Genomic DNA, 16,669 nt, shown 5'->3' with positions numbered 1-16,669 from the left:
CCTTGTTTATCAAAGTTTGTTTGTTTTTTTTCCGCATAACAGTGACCTAGGGTGAAAATGTAACCCCGTAAAATTGTCTGACAAAAACAACAGCATAAATAGAAAAATAAAAAGGTTCTAAATTTGAACCTGTCAGAAGACGATCCCGTACAGTATTGACGATGTAAACCAAACTTAACGCCTCTGTTGCCATCTAGCGGCCTATAACGGCATTGACAAAGATTGTATATTCCTTTAGTTTACGTCAAGGATTCAGTTCCTTCATCTCCTACTCAAGGGCATATATTACGTTATCGACAAAACATGAGGGTACACAATTATTTGCATAAAAATGTACTCATCATTAACCTGAATAAGCTGAGTTGGTTAGTTTGGACATTTGATCGTAGCCTCTTGCTTATTTCCCTTGCATTTGTGGTATTAACATGAATGCATAAGCAATATGAGCGATATGTTCTACAGCAGGATTTGACGTGACCCTCACAAAAAAAGTTAAAAATAACTTGATTCCCTGGACATAATACTGTGACGTTTTTGGTCAACGGCAGGTACATTTACAAACCAACGTATGTTAAAACGGTGGAGCCTAGCTCGAGACTGAAACCAGATAACAACACACCGGCACACGACGCACGTGCAATTGGCAGTTGACAGTCCTGCTCTTCCGGGTGCATCTCCTCGTGCGCCCGCTCTAACCCCGCCTACAAAAGCATTTGGAATTTTGATTGGTCCGCCATGAATGGAGAGTTTCTAGATGTAGTTGTTACAGATATGAAATACTCGACTCGAATAATAGAAAGTACTGACTTATTTAGAACTCAGTTCAGCTTAAGAACATTGCACTGTTTCACATTTCTAATTATAATAATAAGTTAGAGGAACCAAAAACTGCAGAGATTAAGTGAGTTTCACAAATGATATTAAACATTATTTAGTTTAAAAGAAGGCTTTCAGATCAGCAATAACAAATTCAGTTTTTAGTGTAAATGTGCAATGTAGTCAGAGAGACTAATTTGATTTACAGTCAGGAGATTTAAGAATGAAGCATGAAATCATAGTACTTACATAACTACAAAGCATAAATTCCCAAGGGCTACATAAAAAGTTAATAAAAATAAACCGTCAACATGAATGGCCACTATATTATACATTTGATTAGCTTCTAAAATCTGTGTAAATTTAGAGCACTTCCTGTGAGATGTACTGGTTCTTAATGTTGAGGATACAGCATTCCAAGAATTCCAAGTGTTTGTGGGAAGGTTTGATTTTTTTGCTGAAATTATTCAACAGGGACAGGGAAGTCAAAGCACACTAATATAATATAATTATATATATAATATTATATATATAATTATATTATATAATTATTAATTAATTATTAATTAATTATATATATATAATATAATTTAATGATGCTTACCAAGAAAAAGCTATATTTTTTAGTTAAAATTAGACAGTTATAGGACGAGTTTGACTTTCTATCTAAGATTTTAAAAGATATTTTATGGTTTGACTTGATTTTAGTATAGTTCGCCCTGATTATTTATTTAATTTAAATTAATCAACATTTTATGACATCAAGAAAGGAGAAACAAATTTAAAGATGCAGGTGTTTTTGTAAATTTGAGGTTAGTCTTTAAAAGTCTCACTTCATGAAACTGCTGATGTTGTTCTTTCTGTGTTTTTGATATGCAGTAAATTTAATTGTCATACTTAAAAAAGTACTAATAAAAAATAAATAAGGCTTAAATAATATTTTAAATTTTTTTTTTTTTTTTTTTTAAAGGAACTTTAATTTTATCTCCACATTGAAAACCCGTTGGGAGCAACGTTATCTATTGGAACTAGTTCTACAGCGGAAGAAGTTGTCATAGGTCATTGTCCCGCAGTAACCTTCCTGCGCATCGTCACATCACCCCACTCTCTGCTGTGGAAGCGGCTTGCGAGAGTGGAGTGACCTCACCATGATGTGATTTCTTTCAAATTTTTTTTTGGTTTGTTTAATCTTTGCAGAAGAAAGACATGTCCGAAAGAAACCGCTAAGTTATTGATTTCATTCAGTCAACCTTTCCAGGATTACGTGTCGGTTTATCTGCACCGGTAGGTTTCATGCCGACTACATATTATCCCAGCTGATGTTCTAACAAAGAGTCCACGCTGTGGGACTGTTGTTTTACTCTATAGGATTCGCGTCCAGGCAGTACCACTGTTCACTGCAACGCATTGTAATAGCTTTAGCTGTCGCCTTGTGAGCTAGCCATATTAGCATCTTATCCTCCTCTCGTCTCTACCTGCTGTAACAGTAGAGACAGCTAGCTTTGACAGGTGAAGTAAACTCGAAGCGAGGTTTTAATAAAGAGCTTTAGCTATGTAATATTATTATGTCTGACAGGGAGTTATGTTAGATAACAAGCTAAATGCAGCCATCGTTGTCATTTAGTGATGTTTCCCTGGCTCACCTTTACCGTGTGTCTGGCTGCTGTGTTCGGCTTGTTTTTCTGGTCCCGCAAGCACTTACCGATAGGTAAGGTGTGCCCTAAGAGACGTTTCTTCCCTTTTTAAACCAACAAGAGGGGTAACAGTCAGTGAGTTGAGCTTGTTTTCTCCGCTCGGTGTTTCACTTTAAGTTGGACATTCTTGGAAACCTAAAGAGTTACTGAGGAGTTTAGAATTACATTTACTTGCATTACGTGTCGTTGTTTATCCACATATTTAGTTTGCTCTTGTGTTTGTTAGGGTTAGTATGTATTTTCTTTGTAATAGTGTCACGCTGTAAAGGAAAAGCGTGTTTAATGGTAATTTGTATGTATTTGTGAAGTAGACCCCAACTCATAAATTAAGGGCTTGTTTAAATAAATTTTTTATGCATTTTTGTAAAACTGTTTAGGATATGTACCACTGTAGATTTTTTTAGGTTCGTTTTACACTTTTGTTCAATAATTTATATAAATACGCGTTTTAAAAGCCAATTCTTAATTGGCACTTAGGGCCTCTGATATATACTGCTCAAAAAAATAAAGGGAACACTTTAAGTGTATTTGGCCTCCTAACTACTGTTGAATGCATTGCAATAATTTTAATACATACATTGTATGTGAGAGTGGCGTGTTTAATAAAGTGTATCTTTCTAGATGCTGTTAAGGATCTGGGTCACTTTCTGTTACCCAAGTGTTGCAATATCAATAAAAGTTGTGTTTATGCAATCCACTTTTGCAATTTAACAAACAGCACCATGCTGCTGCATGATGTGATGCGATATGTTATGAACTCTGACCCTCCTTTAGAACTCATTATGCCTCTGTGCCGCTTCCCATTTTCAGTATTCGCTGCCTGCTCGCGTTGGCCGGCCATGGCAGAGCAGGACGGTGCCGCCAAGAAGAACCCGGCCGTCGGGTCCTTGCAGTCTCACTTCCTGGTGGGCTCCATATCGGAGGAGAACTCCGAGGATGAAGTCCACGGGAGGGTAGACGGGTCGCTGGAGGACAAAGAGATCAGATCGCTGTCACCGTCTTCCTGTAGCTCAGACAGCACGAATGAGATGGGTTTCGATCACATTGATGGCACCATTCACAATTTAAGGTGAGCATCAATTTGTGTTTGTTCTTTTTCTTAGGTTTGTCTTCATTCAGAACTCTTTCTCCCATTGGAATTAATGTGTAAGGCATGCAGATGTGAATTGTTGTGTGGTCCAGTGTGAGTTAGAGCATAGCTGTACTTTTCCATTCGTGCATAAGGCCTTTTTACAGTACGTCTGAAAAATGCGGTCTCCATATTTGCACATGGGTTTCTGTGTGTACACTGTGTGTGTGTGGTTTTCCAGGAGACGGCGCAAAGATTTCTGAGTGTGGGTTTGGAAAACATGAAAGACTCACACACAGAAATCTTTTAAGTAGGAGTCAGAAGGAGATGCTCAGCACAGATGGACATTTGTCGAAAAACTCCCTAAAAAAGCAAAAGTTACTTTTGACTTCATGTAACTCTCAATACTACAATAGTCACAGTTGAGAACAAAAACCTTTCAGTTTTTTCTGATATATTTTTTTTTGTTGAGATAATTTTTTTTCTGCTGTTTTTCACTTAAATCTTATTTCTAAATAGTATTCAAACTCGCAGCCAGCAGGATGAAAACTCTAGAAATAGTTGTAGAAATACAACTTTAAACACTGGATGGGGATCCCTCAGGCAGCCATTTACATCTCAAACTGTCAAACTAGCTGAAACTCATTCGCCTCATGCCGTGACCCCTGCAGTGATGCAACCAGTCAGGATCAGGCCACAGAAAGCTAACCAGCCATACAAGCTCGGTCCTGCCACACCCGCTAGCTGATAGCAATTCTCCACGTGTTTGTCATAGCTCTTATTATGACTGATAGTTAAAACTCGCAAATCTCACTGAGCCCATGTTGTTACAGCTGTGTTTTAATGCCGGTAAAATAATTCCAGTTATTGTTTTGCACATTGTGCTTTCCCTGTTGCATTGGTATTCCCTTCCTGCCAGTGCTTTTCAGGTTTTTAGCACAGACGTTTCTGGGCTCTTGTGTAACTCACCTACAAGCAATTACGTGTGAGATACAGTAGTCAAGCAATTTGCAAGTGCAGATAAGTTTCTTATCTAAATTAGATGATCTGAATGCTGGGCTTTAAACAGATTTCTTTTGTACCCAAAAGGCACACACTGAGGATTTGCCTGTATTAGTTTATGATTTTGTGTATTTCTTGTGTTTTTTTTGGGTTTTTTTTTTTAAACAGACCAAGTATGTCAGGGCTCCACTTGGTGAAACAAGGCAGAGATCGCAGGCGGATTGATCTTCAACGGGATTTCACTGTCGCTTCACCTGCTGAATTTGTCACCCGCTTTGGTGGTACCAAGGTCATTGAAAAGGTAATTCATGGGGTGCTGTGGTGGCGCAGGGGTTAAGCACAACCCCCATATAGAGGCCTTAGTCCTTGACACGGCCGTCGCAGGTTCAATTCCCGGCCTGGTTATCATTCCCGCATGTCTTCCCCCTCTCTCATTACCCTGTTTCCTATCAATTCACTATCAAATAAAGGCCACTAGTGCCAATAAAATCTTTTTTAAAAAAAAGGTAATTCATGTTATTTGGTGCTCTTGTTAAAAAAAAAAAAAAAACTTTTGAGAACTAGTTAGTTGGTGACTTGGAACAACTGAACTTTTAGATATGTTATACAAATCTCAGTGTATTATATTATGTTTTGATTGTTCTTTGATGTACCAATGCTAAGAAACCCCAAGTTTTGAAATGGAAGAAAATGTGACACATGGTTTCCAATTTGTCATTTATAAGTAAGAAAAATAAAACACATATTGTTATTGTGTATACATGGATACAATTTATGTTCTTATTTTGACAGTGAGCTTCATTCAACAGCCCTCCTTTTTAGTCATTATCCCTCTAAAAATTCTTTGTATCAGCCCTGAAACTTTTAAATTCACCAGTCAATAATTTGTATCTCTTCAATGCCATGTGATTAGTTAGTTTTTTTTTTTTTCAATCTTTCTGGAGTCTCTAATTTATTTATTTATTTTTAAGAACCTAGCACATTTAATGGTATGTATTAGAGCCACTGTCAATCAGAAAAAAATGTCGTGGACAAGTAAATATCGCCCAAAACGTGTCCGACTTTACAATGTCGGAGAGTTTTTTTCTTGTCTATCTGTCCTGCTCAAAACATGTAGCACTTTTATTTTTCTCCAGGACAGGCTTATATTCAGCTTCCGCTCTCCTTCCCCCTTTCTGCTTACTTTGGCCGGTTCCTTAAAAACATCCCCACAACATAATGCTGCCACCACAACATGTAGGGATGGCCTGTTCACAGAGATGTGCTGTGTTTGCTTAACACTGCAGCTTGTGTATTGTTCTTCTGTATATTTGCTGTGTCACCTACTAGGTTTGTAGCCAACTGCATCCTGGTCTTTATGTAGCATTCTTTCCACATCTAACAAATTCTCAGAACTGAACTGTGATACTCTTATAAAAAAAATATATATATTGCTTCTTTTCCTCACAGTTACTTTAGGTTTACCTGCCAGATATCCAAACAAAAATCTTCTAAAGTTTTTCCTCGTAATGTGAAAAGGTTCACTCAATATGACAACTTTTTAAAGAATCTACTTGAACGTACAATATTTTCATTCCATCACTTTTTTTGTTTTCATCTCACTGGCAAAATAAACTTTAGTTATCAAAATATTTTTGCTCGTTCAGGTGCTGATTGCCAACAACGGCATTGCTGCAGTCAAATGCATGCGCTCCATCCGCCGCTGGGCCTACGAGATGTTCCGCAATGAAAGGGCAATTCGGTTTGTTGTCATGGTAACCCCAGAAGACCTGAAAGCCAATGCAGGTCAGCGTTCTCTTAGTTGTGTTTTTTTCTTTTTTGCTCACATGGAGCTAGTCAATAATTGAAGCCCATTAGTTATAGATTATGACCTGGAGTCATTAAGAAGTTGGTAAACAGGTTCCTGAAACACTGAATTTGATGTCTGTCCAACATAATGATTCAGTAAAAACCAGATTTGCCTGTTTACACATGCATGTTAATCCAGTTTTAGTAGTAATCTTTGCATCTAGTCTTGATGGTTACCTTTTTGCAATGGAACGAGTGCAGTTAGCGACCAGGAAGTAGACTGCATCCGACTCGTTTGACTTGTACTTTTGAGTCATTTCACAAATCGGGTATTTTGTATTTCCCAGAATACATAAAAATGGCCGACCATTATGTGCCTGTACCTGGAGGAACCAACAACAACAACTATGCCAATGTCGAGCTCATTCTTGACATTGCAAAGCGTATACCTGTTCAGGTACAAAGAGTGTGCTGATTTTTTTCTTTTTTCCACAGTTAACTAATGATTTTCCTTTTAGCTGTGTCTCCTTTGTCACTGTTGTTTATTTACATGTTGCAGGCTGTGTGGGCAGGATGGGGTCATGCCTCAGAGAACCCAAAACTCCCAGAGCTTCTTCACAAGCATGACATTGCTTTCATGGGTAAAGGGGATTTGGGTTCCTATTTTTCTTACATTTTTCCACCCACTTTTGTTCATTCGGATTTCCTTAACTTGTACGGTTTTCTAGGTCCTCCAAGTCAAGCTATGTGGGCTCTTGGAGACAAGATTGCCTCTTCCATTGTAGCTCAGACCGCTGGTATTCCAACTTTACCCTGGAGTGGAACAGGTAACTAAAAGATTACATTTTTTTTATACTGTTAAAAAGATTTTTTTTTAAGCTCACACTAAAAGTAGTGAACTGAGTTTTCTTCACTCAGAAAAAACTTCCACACTGAAAGGTGTTGACATTGTGACCTTGCAGCGATTATAGATGTTTTCCACTGATTGCAGGAAAATAACTGCTACTCTGTCAGCTCATTTCCCTATATCTTACTGGTGTTTTAAGGCTATTTATGGTTTCACTTTAGCTGTTTGTCTTTATATTTTAAGGCCTGACAGTAGAATGGTCAGAAAGCAATCAAAAGAAGAAAATCATCAATGTACCTAACGAGTTGTATGAGCGCGGCTGCATCCAGGATGTAGAAGAGGGCCTCAAAGTAAGCACGGTTTTAACACCATACCGTCGTTTTATCTGTGCAGAGGTAGTGCATGCTCAAAGGGTTTCTTAAAACTCCCGTGTCCTATTTCCAGGCTGCAGAGAAGATTGGCTATCCAATAATGGTGAAAGCCTCAGAGGGCGGCGGAGGAAAAGGTATCCGTAAAGTCAACTGCGCTGATGACTTCCCTAATCTCTTCAGACAGGTAAGCATTCATTTACATGTCTAATTTTAAGCCGAGGGGTGTTTTGTTTCACCTAATCAGGATCACACTCTCCCTCCGGCGGTCTAGGTCCAGGCTGAAGTTCCAGGATCGCCTATCTTTGTCATGCAGCTAGCCAAGCACGCCCGTCACTTAGAGGTGCAGATTTTGGCGGATCAGTATGGAAATGCGATTTCCTTATTCGGCAGAGACTGTTCTGTGCAGCGCCGTCACCAGAAAATCATAGAAGAGGCTCCGGCCACCATAGCCACCTCGGATGTGTTTGAAGATATGGAAAAGGTTTAGTTGAACTTGCCAGGCTTTTAAACATGAATATGATTGGATTTAAGCCTAAAGTTATTTGTTTTGCTTATTTATGTTTTCTGCAGTGCGCTGTGCGGCTGGCTAAGATGGTCGGTTACGTCAGCGCAGGAACTGTGGAGTACCTCTACAGCCAGGATGGCAGCTTCTACTTCTTGGAGCTCAACCCCCGTCTGCAGGTGGAACACCCCTGCACTGAGATGGTGGCTGATGTCAACTTGCCTGCCGCTCAAATGCAGGTCAGTAGATCTTGCAAAAAACCCTGCAAGTTTCCCTTCCCCCCTTTGTTTCCTTGGATACCATTTGAAAAAAGAAACAGGCAATATGCAGAGACAGTGTGGTGGATCCAGGCGTTGTAGCATCATTAGGTCACGAGGCCTGTTCTGCAGCGTTTAGGATTGTGCATAAATAGGTCAGAGGCAGTGAAGCAGAAAGGCTGGGAAAGCTTTCTGGTCGAGCTGATTGGGCGTCTTTCTGGGAGGATGAGTGACCACCCTCTCTGTCCCACTGGGAAATGACTGACGTTGTCTTGTAAACTGAAAATTTGATCCTCATATCCATGCCTTGGAAAGGCTAATGTGTAACATTCAAGTCACTGCACCTTGAAAAGTATTCATACCTCTTGAACATTTCACTTTTTGTCATATAACGCCAAACTTGTAGTTTATTTTGATTCGGTGTGATGTGCAACACAAGGAAAGGCATGATTGTGAATCACCTGGATTTTCCCAACGCGGGACATTAAAAGATATCTCTATTCCTTTCTATTCTATTTTAAACCTTCACCTCTGCAAAACACTCCCAAGTGTTTTGCAGCTCCTAACTTGCTATCTTCCATGATTTTCTTTTATTTAGTACCATCCATGTTCTTGTTACCTCTGACCAGCTTTCTTGCACCTGTTGAAGAAAAGTGTTCCAACATCAAGAAGCTGCTATGTTTCAATTATGAGACTTTGTATTAGTTTGCGCTGGATTTGATTTAAACATTTTGAAAACGATGACTTCTTTTTCCCCCCACTCTATGCAATAATTGGTCAATTTCAAAATTCAGACCAAGGTCGTGTTTGTAACATAACAAAATGCAAAAAGTTCACTTATTGAACCTGTCATTGTCTTCCAAGCTAATTTCTTAGCATGAACATGAACTTTTTTTTCAGATTGCGATGGGTATTCCTCTTCATCGGATCAAAGACATCCGGATGCTCTATGGAGTCCAGCCTTGGGGAGACTCTCCTATTGACTTTGAGTCTCTGTCAAACACACCGTGCCCACGGGGACACGTCATCGCGGCACGCATCACCAGCGAAAACCCCGATGAGGTACGACACCGATTCTCTTCTCACAACCAAATATCTGTGGTTTCTCTTTGTAGTTGTTTTCAGTTTGTGAACATTTAGCCCTTTAAAGGAAAATTAGTGTGTCTTTTATGTGTCTGCGCAATTGCAGGGTTTCAAACCAAGCTCCGGGACAGTGCAGGAGCTGAACTTCCGGAGCAATAAGAACGTGTGGGGTTACTTCAGCGTCGCAGCAGCAGGAGGCCTGCACGAGTTTGCCGACTCCCAGTTTGGACACTGCTTCTCTTGGGGAGAGAATCGTGAAGAAGCTATCTCGTGAGTTAACATTAAAACACTACCACTGCTAAAAAGTTACCCCCACTCGGATTTAGCTAAGCAAATTAGTAAGAGGCTTCCTTTGGATTAATAAAAATGAAGAACATTGCAACATGTGGAGCTGTAAAGAAGATCTGTTATAACTGCGCATGGTTTAGTCTCCACAGAGTTGAAAAATTAACCTTATTTTTATTTGCAATGGGGGACCCCTTTAATCAGTACATTTAAGTGTGGTGGGTTTTGGTTAATTGCTAGGGAAGAACGTCTTTATGATCATTCCTAATTTGATTTTTATTTTGTTTTTTGTATTTTTCTCAGCAACATGGTGGTTGCTCTCAAGGAGCTGTCCATCAGAGGAGACTTTAGAACAACAGTCGAATACCTCATTAAGCTGCTGGAGACCGAGAGCTTTCAGCATAACAGCATCGATACGGGCTGGCTGGACCGACTCATTTCAGAGAAGATGCAGGTATGAAGCCGTCGCCACCTACTGGTCGTGCAGAAGACAAATCAAGTTGCAGGGCTGAAACAGAAATCCATGCCAGTATTGTAGATATTGGTCAAACTCAGCTCCTTAGCATTTACTGATTAAGGTTTTCATGACTGAGCGGTACAGAACTTGTTGCATGCAGGCGGAGCGTCCTGATACCATGCTTGGCATTGTGAGCGGGGCTCTCCATGTGGCAGACGTCAACCTAAGGAACAGTGTTTCCAACTTTTTGCATTCTTTGGAAAGGTAAATAGATACAACCGGAATGAACTTTTAAGAAATGAAACATTCTTGTTGGGGAAACAACGAGCCTTTGTTCTCTTTCACCAGGGGCCAAGTGCTGCCAGCACACACACTACAGAACACTGTGGACGTGGAGCTGATCTACGAAGGCACCAAGTATGTCCTGAAAGTGACACGGCAGTCTCCCAACTCGTACGTTGTGATCATGAACAGCTCTTTAGCGGAGGTGGACGTTCATCGTCTGAGTGATGGAGGTCTTTTGCTGTCTTACGATGGAAGCAGCTACACTACATACATGAAGGAAGAGGTGGATAGGTAAGACTGTACATAATTATTATTTTTGGCACATTAAGTGGTCACTTCATTTTTTTTTTTTACAGAAAATACAGCATGTTATAGATTTAAAACGTCACATATCTGGTTATGTTAAAGTAAAGGGTGTCTCCTTACTTAGGTATCGGATTACGATTGGGAACAAGACTTGTGTTTTTGAGAAGGAGAACGATCCGTCGCTGCTGCGATCCCCCTCAGCAGGAAAACTCATTCAGTACTCAGTAGAGGATGGCGGACATGTGTTTGCGGGACAGTGCTTTGCAGAAATAGAGGTAAAGTGTCCATCCACAGCATGAACAAACCCAGAAAGATTGAAACTACTTCAAGCTGTAAATGTTTCGGTGAATTTCAGGTGATGAAAATGGTAATGACCCTCACTGCTGCAGAGTCGGGTTGTATTCATTATGTGAAGAGGGCCGGAGCAGCGTTGGAACCTGGCTGTGTCATCGCCAAACTGCAACTGGATGACCCAAGCAGAGTGCAACAGGTTGGACAGATGCAATATACCCAAGCATGCATTTTAGAATTCCCAAGCATGCAATACCTGTCTGTTTAGGTTGGATTAATGTGTTTTTTTATTTATTTTTTATTTTTTTAACAAAGTTGAAAATTTTGTTTAAAATGTGTTAACTGTCCAGATTAAAGAGTGCAGATTTATACTCTGCTGCATATTGAAGACATTTTACTGTGGTTGTTGAGGTGTTGATGCATCACTCTGGAGTCAGAGCATCAGTGAGACAGTAAATCAATGCTGCCAACAAAGATGACAGCTCCATTATCTGATAAAAAGAGACGTCTCCCTGCTTCAGTGTGTCTGGACCCAAATATGCTGCTGTGTCTTTAGAAAAATTCAAGACAGACCTGACTTTGGCCAGGTTTTCATGATGGTTATCAGACAACTAATAGGACAGTATAATAATTACAAACCCTCCAGCATGCTTAAATGTGTGCATGAGGTTCTTTTCCACATGTTCATCGTCTATTGCACACCAAACCCACTCTGACTAATTATTGTTCAAACGGCAGAACATGCACATCCTTAAAAAGTCTTAAATAATGCATCTAAAAATATGTTTTAGGCTGTGTGTGGTCATGACAACAGGCTGCGTTTTGATACGTTTCTTACCTACAGGCGGAGCTCTACACAGGGACGCTTCCTTCAACCCAGGCTGTGGCTCTGAGAGGGGAGAAGCTGCACAGGGTCTTCCACAACACTCTGGATCATCTCGTTCACATCATGAACGGGTACTGCCTTCCTGAGCCGTTCTTCAGCGCTAAAGTAAGAATTTGCGGAAATGCAAGTGAACGCTCAGATTAATTGTTACAATGGTAGATTCTAACCAAAATGTGCTTTGTGTGTCTCCCAGCTGAAAGAGTGGGTGGAAAGGCTCATGAAAACCATGCGTGACCCCTCCTTGCCCCTTCTTGAACTTCAAGACATCATGACCAGTGTTTCAGGCCGGATCCCTCCTGCTGTGGAGAAGTCCATTAAGAAGGAGATGGCTCAGTATGCCAGCAACATAACGTCTGTGCTGTGCCAGTTTCCCAGCCAGCAGGTACACATTTATCACACCAACTTAACTATGTATGTAGACATTGCTTTTCTCAGCTGCAACTCCTGCTTCGAAATCAATCCTAATCTATAGGAAAATGAGTCTTTAGTTTTTGAGTCTCTGCTGCCTGCATTAAATACTCACTCCATCGTTTCCAGATTGCAAACATCCTGGACAGCCACGCTGCTACTCTCAACAAGAAATCAGAGAGAGAAGTGTTCTTCATGAACACTCAAAGCATCGTCCAGCTGGTGCAGAAGTAAGCCATGGATTCCACAGCTTATTATGTTACATACTCTTGAATTTGTTTTTTTGTTTGTTTTTGTTTTATTTTACGCAAGGCTTTACTTGTTTGTTTGTCTCCATCAGGTATCGAAGTGGCATTCGAGGCCACATGAAGGCAGTGGTCATGGACTTGCTCAGACAGTACCTGAAAGTAGAGATCCAGTTCCAGAACGGTGAGATGACACACATCGGAGTCAATTTGAATTTTGTTCTATGTCCTCTGAAGAGTTGCAGTGGCTTTCTCTTTTCATTTGGTGGAGTACTTTCATCTCATTTGCCCCATGCGATGCTTTCTTTGCAGGACACTACGACAAGTGCGTGTTTACACTTCGTGAGGAAAACAAAGTTGACATGGTCAATGTTGTCAACTACATTTTCTCCCACGCACAAGTAACCAAGAAGAACCTGCTGGTGACTATGCTGATTGTAAGTGTCCAGCCTTTCTGTGAAAAGATTTGTGTGTTGTCATATTGATCTTCCCTGATGTCATGGTCATATTCCAAGATGACAACGCCAGGATTCATTGGGTTCAGGGAGCACGAGACTTCATTTCCAAGCAAATGTCAGAAATATGTTTTATATATGTATGCAGACTAGTTAGCATGGGTAGCAATGATTGCATATAAATAAAAATACACACACGTAAAAAATTACATATTGCAGTTTTGAAGATCTTTGATCAGACTCTCCCATCACCAAAACAAGATCTTGGTGAAAAGTTTATGCAACACTGGATGCAAATAAATATTAACAGGAAAATGCTGTAACAAATATCTGCCATATTTGATTTTTTGTATGTTGAAGCCAAAAAAAACATAGAATATAATCTATTTAATTTCTTTCCTTATGTGTACTTTCAGAAAAATGAAGTAGTATAAAATGTTAATTACTGTTTCATAATGCATTCACGTGACATTTGGTTGACTAGAGATGTACATTTTATTATTATTATTATGAATAATTTATGTTTTAACACTGTGTTTAGGATCAGCTATGTGGTCGTGATCCCACTCTGACAGATGAACTGATGACCATTTTGACTGAGCTCACTCAGCTCAGCAAGACAACAAACGCCAAGGTGGCTCTGCGCGCTCGGCAGGTCAGGTGTCGCCCTCAGCTCCCCTTTTCCTACAGCAACAGCACACACAATTCTGAAAGCAACAAATAACTGCCTTACTTCGCCAGTAGGTGTCACTAAAGGCCTACTACAGTAACAGAGACAATATAGTGACAGGAGTTTTTAATGAGTATGAATTTAGGCATAGATGGATAATTACATGCTTCACACTCTATAGCCACAGACAAATTCCGGGGGTAAAACTGCATGAAGGTATATGCTGTTGCAAGATGTCATAAGATAAGTAAAGAAGTATTGTGGTGTGTCATATGCCTGAAGGACCCCATTAATCTTCCTCACCCAGGTTCTGATAGCGTCCCACCTTCCCTCCTATGAGCTACGACACAACCAGGTGGAGTCCATTTTCCTATCTGCCATTGATATGTATGGGCACCAGTTCTGCATCGAGAACCTGCAGGTAGGTAGCAAACAAGATGGTTGTTCTTTCCATTATTGTGCCAACAAAATGGGTTAACACATAACATTTTTCTTTCGTAGAAACTCATCCTTTCGGAAACGTCCATCTTTGATGTTCTGCCCAACTTCTTCTACCACAGTAATCAGGTGGTCAGGATGGCTGCCCTGGAGGTGAGACGAACAATGAGCTCAGTCTGACGGTATGTTTCCTGTAGCTGTAACTCAACAAACTTACAGGCACTTCATATACTGTGGCTTCGTCTTCGTTGAACTCAGGTGTATGTCCGGAGAGCGTACATCGCCTATGAACTCAACAGCGTTCAGCATCGACAGCTGAAGGACAACACATGTGTGGTAGAGTTCCAGTTCATGCTTCCCACCTCACATCCTAACAGGTAACACATGCCAGTATGATCTCCAAAAGTTATGGATTATTTTTCTACTTCTTTGCTATTACTTAGTAGCACTACAATGTATTTGATTATAAATATACAGTACAGTTTCTTTCAAAATACTTATATTCTTTGATTTTTTTTTTTTTTGGTGGGATTTTATATGACAAAGTAGCACTGGTAAAGTCCCCCTGAATCTTACAATCATTTTTTGCTTCAGTTATAGCTACAGACTAGGTAGATTTGCACTTCTAGATATTGTTATCTTTTGCATAATTTGGGTAATTTATGCAAAGGTGGACATTATTATATGACCTTTTTAAACAGTTTTACTGGATTTCATTTTGGGGTGAAATTAAGATGTGAATTTGATCAGATTTTTATTTGTATAAAAGTATTAAACAACTGTAAATTTTCCTTTTCCTTCATATTTACAGACTATTTTGTATACGATTTTATCACATAAAATCCTGACAAAATATATTGGTGTTTGTGGTTTTGATATGATAGAATTGAAAAAGGTCAAGAGGTTGAAATATTTTTGAAGAATACTGTATATTTGGTCATTTAAAAAAATAATCCCTTATAATTAATGGTTCCTTGTGATTTGTGAACATTTCATCCATGTTCCATCCACTGTGTCCTTTATCCTCATTCTTTGTCACACAAAGTAAAGTGTTTTAATGTTTACATTTTGTGATGTCTGAAAGCAACTAAATTCACATATTTGAGTTCTAAAATGCACTGATTTTCCATTAAAATTAGAAACCAAAGCAAATATATTATATTTTATGTTAAACATAACAGAAACAATCCTAATGACAGAGATGTTTGATTTGCTGGATTTCGGGTTTGATGATAGATTTTTTGCTTTGTATATTTTGACACTTTTGCTTGCTCCTCCCCCTCCTTGTCGTTTATATTTTTTGTGCTTAGCTCTTTGATTTTGCTGATTGTGTTTGTTGATGTCCTGCTTATGCTATTCTGTTCTCATTCTGTTGCATGATATTTATCTGACATGGCTGAATTAACCTTTACGTTTGGCACATAATTTTAGACGACACAACAGCATGTGTGTGTTAAAGGATCATCTCTTGACAAAAAGGAGGTTTTTAACATCTCATTATGCATGTTTTAAAAAGGAGCAGTCAGGAAGTGGGATATGTTGCTTTTTTCATTCTTTTGTTAATATTAGACTGTAATTCACCCAGGGTGATATTCCCACACACTTCTCAATCTTGACTGTCTTCTTCTGCTGATGCTTGACACTAACCACATTGTAATCAATGTTGTTTGATTGCAGAGGGAACATTCCAACTCTCAACAGGTATTGTGAACATACTTTTTATCGCATAAACTAATGATTGCACGATAAAGTAGAAACTGCATAACATTTTAACAAAGACCTTTAAATGTCAAAAAAAAAAATTTGCGCACTCTAGTGCAATTTTTTAGTGCAAAGTTGTTGGCCTCTATTTGTGCAAATGTTTTGTTTACACTTATGTGTTAGAGATTATGTGTTTAATCAAAACTGTTATGCAAGTCCTTCAATGTTGCTTAGACGGTGTGTAATGTTACATAACAAAGAAAGTTATGGGAGAAATAACGGGCATCAGTAAGAATATCCAATACTAAAACTTCTACCCTGTCAGGAAAATGGCCACTCCTATCCTGGACTATCTTAAGACCTGGGATGGTAAAGCACAGGAACCAAAACCACGGGAGCTTAAATCCCAGGATAGTGAAGCTAAGGATGAGAATGCTGAGAAGAAAGATTTGGAATCTGAAGAAAGGTTAGATTCAAGAATGTCTTTAGTGGTCACAGTTGGTGCAACGTCTGGGAAATCTTCTTATCACCTACTGACTAACAACCTAACCAAATGAAAGGAAACAATCTAAAGGGTCTTTCTGGTGGATCTAGCTTTTCTTTGTCACATGAGAAGTATATTTTCCTTCCTGTAATGTAACTGACACAGCCTGTAAAAGTTACATTAATTACATGAAAGATAATTGTTCTTGCTTTTTTTTCTCTCAAGTTCCTTGTATCTTAGACGTGAGACTTTCTTCTGCTGTAATAGAAATTAGAGATGCACCGATCGAAGTTTTAAATATGATAACATCGCAAAAACACAAAATCTTA

The 16,669-nt window shown here is 39.3% G+C and overlaps 1 protein-coding gene across 10 annotated transcripts in view; it reads left to right on the top strand.

The window, feature by feature from the left end:
• The first annotated feature begins 1,908 nt into the window (after positions 1–1,908).
• Positions 1,909–16,669, top strand: part of LOC102219234 (acetyl-CoA carboxylase) — a 37,348-nt gene continuing 22,587 nt past the window's right edge. For 4 of the 10 annotated variants that reach the window (XM_023341644.1, XM_023341643.1, XM_023341641.1 and 1 more), the window contains exons 1-29: positions 1,909–2,100; positions 3,321–3,579; positions 4,750–4,882; positions 6,228–6,366; positions 6,717–6,826; positions 6,929–7,010; positions 7,098–7,196; positions 7,460–7,566; positions 7,661–7,771; positions 7,859–8,068; positions 8,158–8,328; positions 9,247–9,408; positions 9,536–9,699; positions 10,018–10,168; positions 10,332–10,435; positions 10,520–10,747; positions 10,887–11,037; positions 11,118–11,252; positions 11,898–12,044; positions 12,133–12,321; positions 12,477–12,577; positions 12,688–12,776; positions 12,905–13,029; positions 13,589–13,702; positions 14,025–14,138; positions 14,219–14,308; positions 14,414–14,532; positions 15,833–15,856; positions 16,182–16,322. In XM_023341644.1, coding sequence (XP_023197412.1) covers positions 3,350–3,579; positions 4,750–4,882; positions 6,228–6,366; positions 6,717–6,826; positions 6,929–7,010; positions 7,098–7,196; positions 7,460–7,566; positions 7,661–7,771; positions 7,859–8,068; positions 8,158–8,328; positions 9,247–9,408; positions 9,536–9,699; positions 10,018–10,168; positions 10,332–10,435; positions 10,520–10,747; positions 10,887–11,037; positions 11,118–11,252; positions 11,898–12,044; positions 12,133–12,321; positions 12,477–12,577; positions 12,688–12,776; positions 12,905–13,029; positions 13,589–13,702; positions 14,025–14,138; positions 14,219–14,308; positions 14,414–14,532; positions 15,833–15,856; positions 16,182–16,322 — 3,740 coding nt within the window. In that variant the 5' untranslated portion in view covers positions 1,909–2,100; positions 3,321–3,349. The remainder of the gene's footprint in view (positions 2,101–3,320; positions 3,580–4,749; positions 4,883–6,227; positions 6,367–6,716; positions 6,827–6,928; positions 7,011–7,097; positions 7,197–7,459; positions 7,567–7,660; positions 7,772–7,858; positions 8,069–8,157; positions 8,329–9,246; positions 9,409–9,535; positions 9,700–10,017; positions 10,169–10,331; positions 10,436–10,519; positions 10,748–10,886; positions 11,038–11,117; positions 11,253–11,897; positions 12,045–12,132; positions 12,322–12,476; positions 12,578–12,687; positions 12,777–12,904; positions 13,030–13,588; positions 13,703–14,024; positions 14,139–14,218; positions 14,309–14,413; positions 14,533–15,832; positions 15,857–16,181; positions 16,323–16,669) is intronic. The other 6 variants (XM_023341650.1, XM_023341648.1, XM_023341646.1 and 3 more) reach the window with 2 other exon arrangements.

This window comes from Xiphophorus maculatus, chromosome 11, assembly GCF_002775205.1.
Source record: "Xiphophorus maculatus strain JP 163 A chromosome 11, X_maculatus-5.0-male, whole genome shotgun sequence".
NCBI lineage: Eukaryota > Metazoa > Chordata > Actinopteri > Cyprinodontiformes > Poeciliidae > Xiphophorus > Xiphophorus maculatus.
Note: the sequence above shows the minus strand (reverse complement) of the source record. Positions and strands in the feature narration are given on the sequence as shown.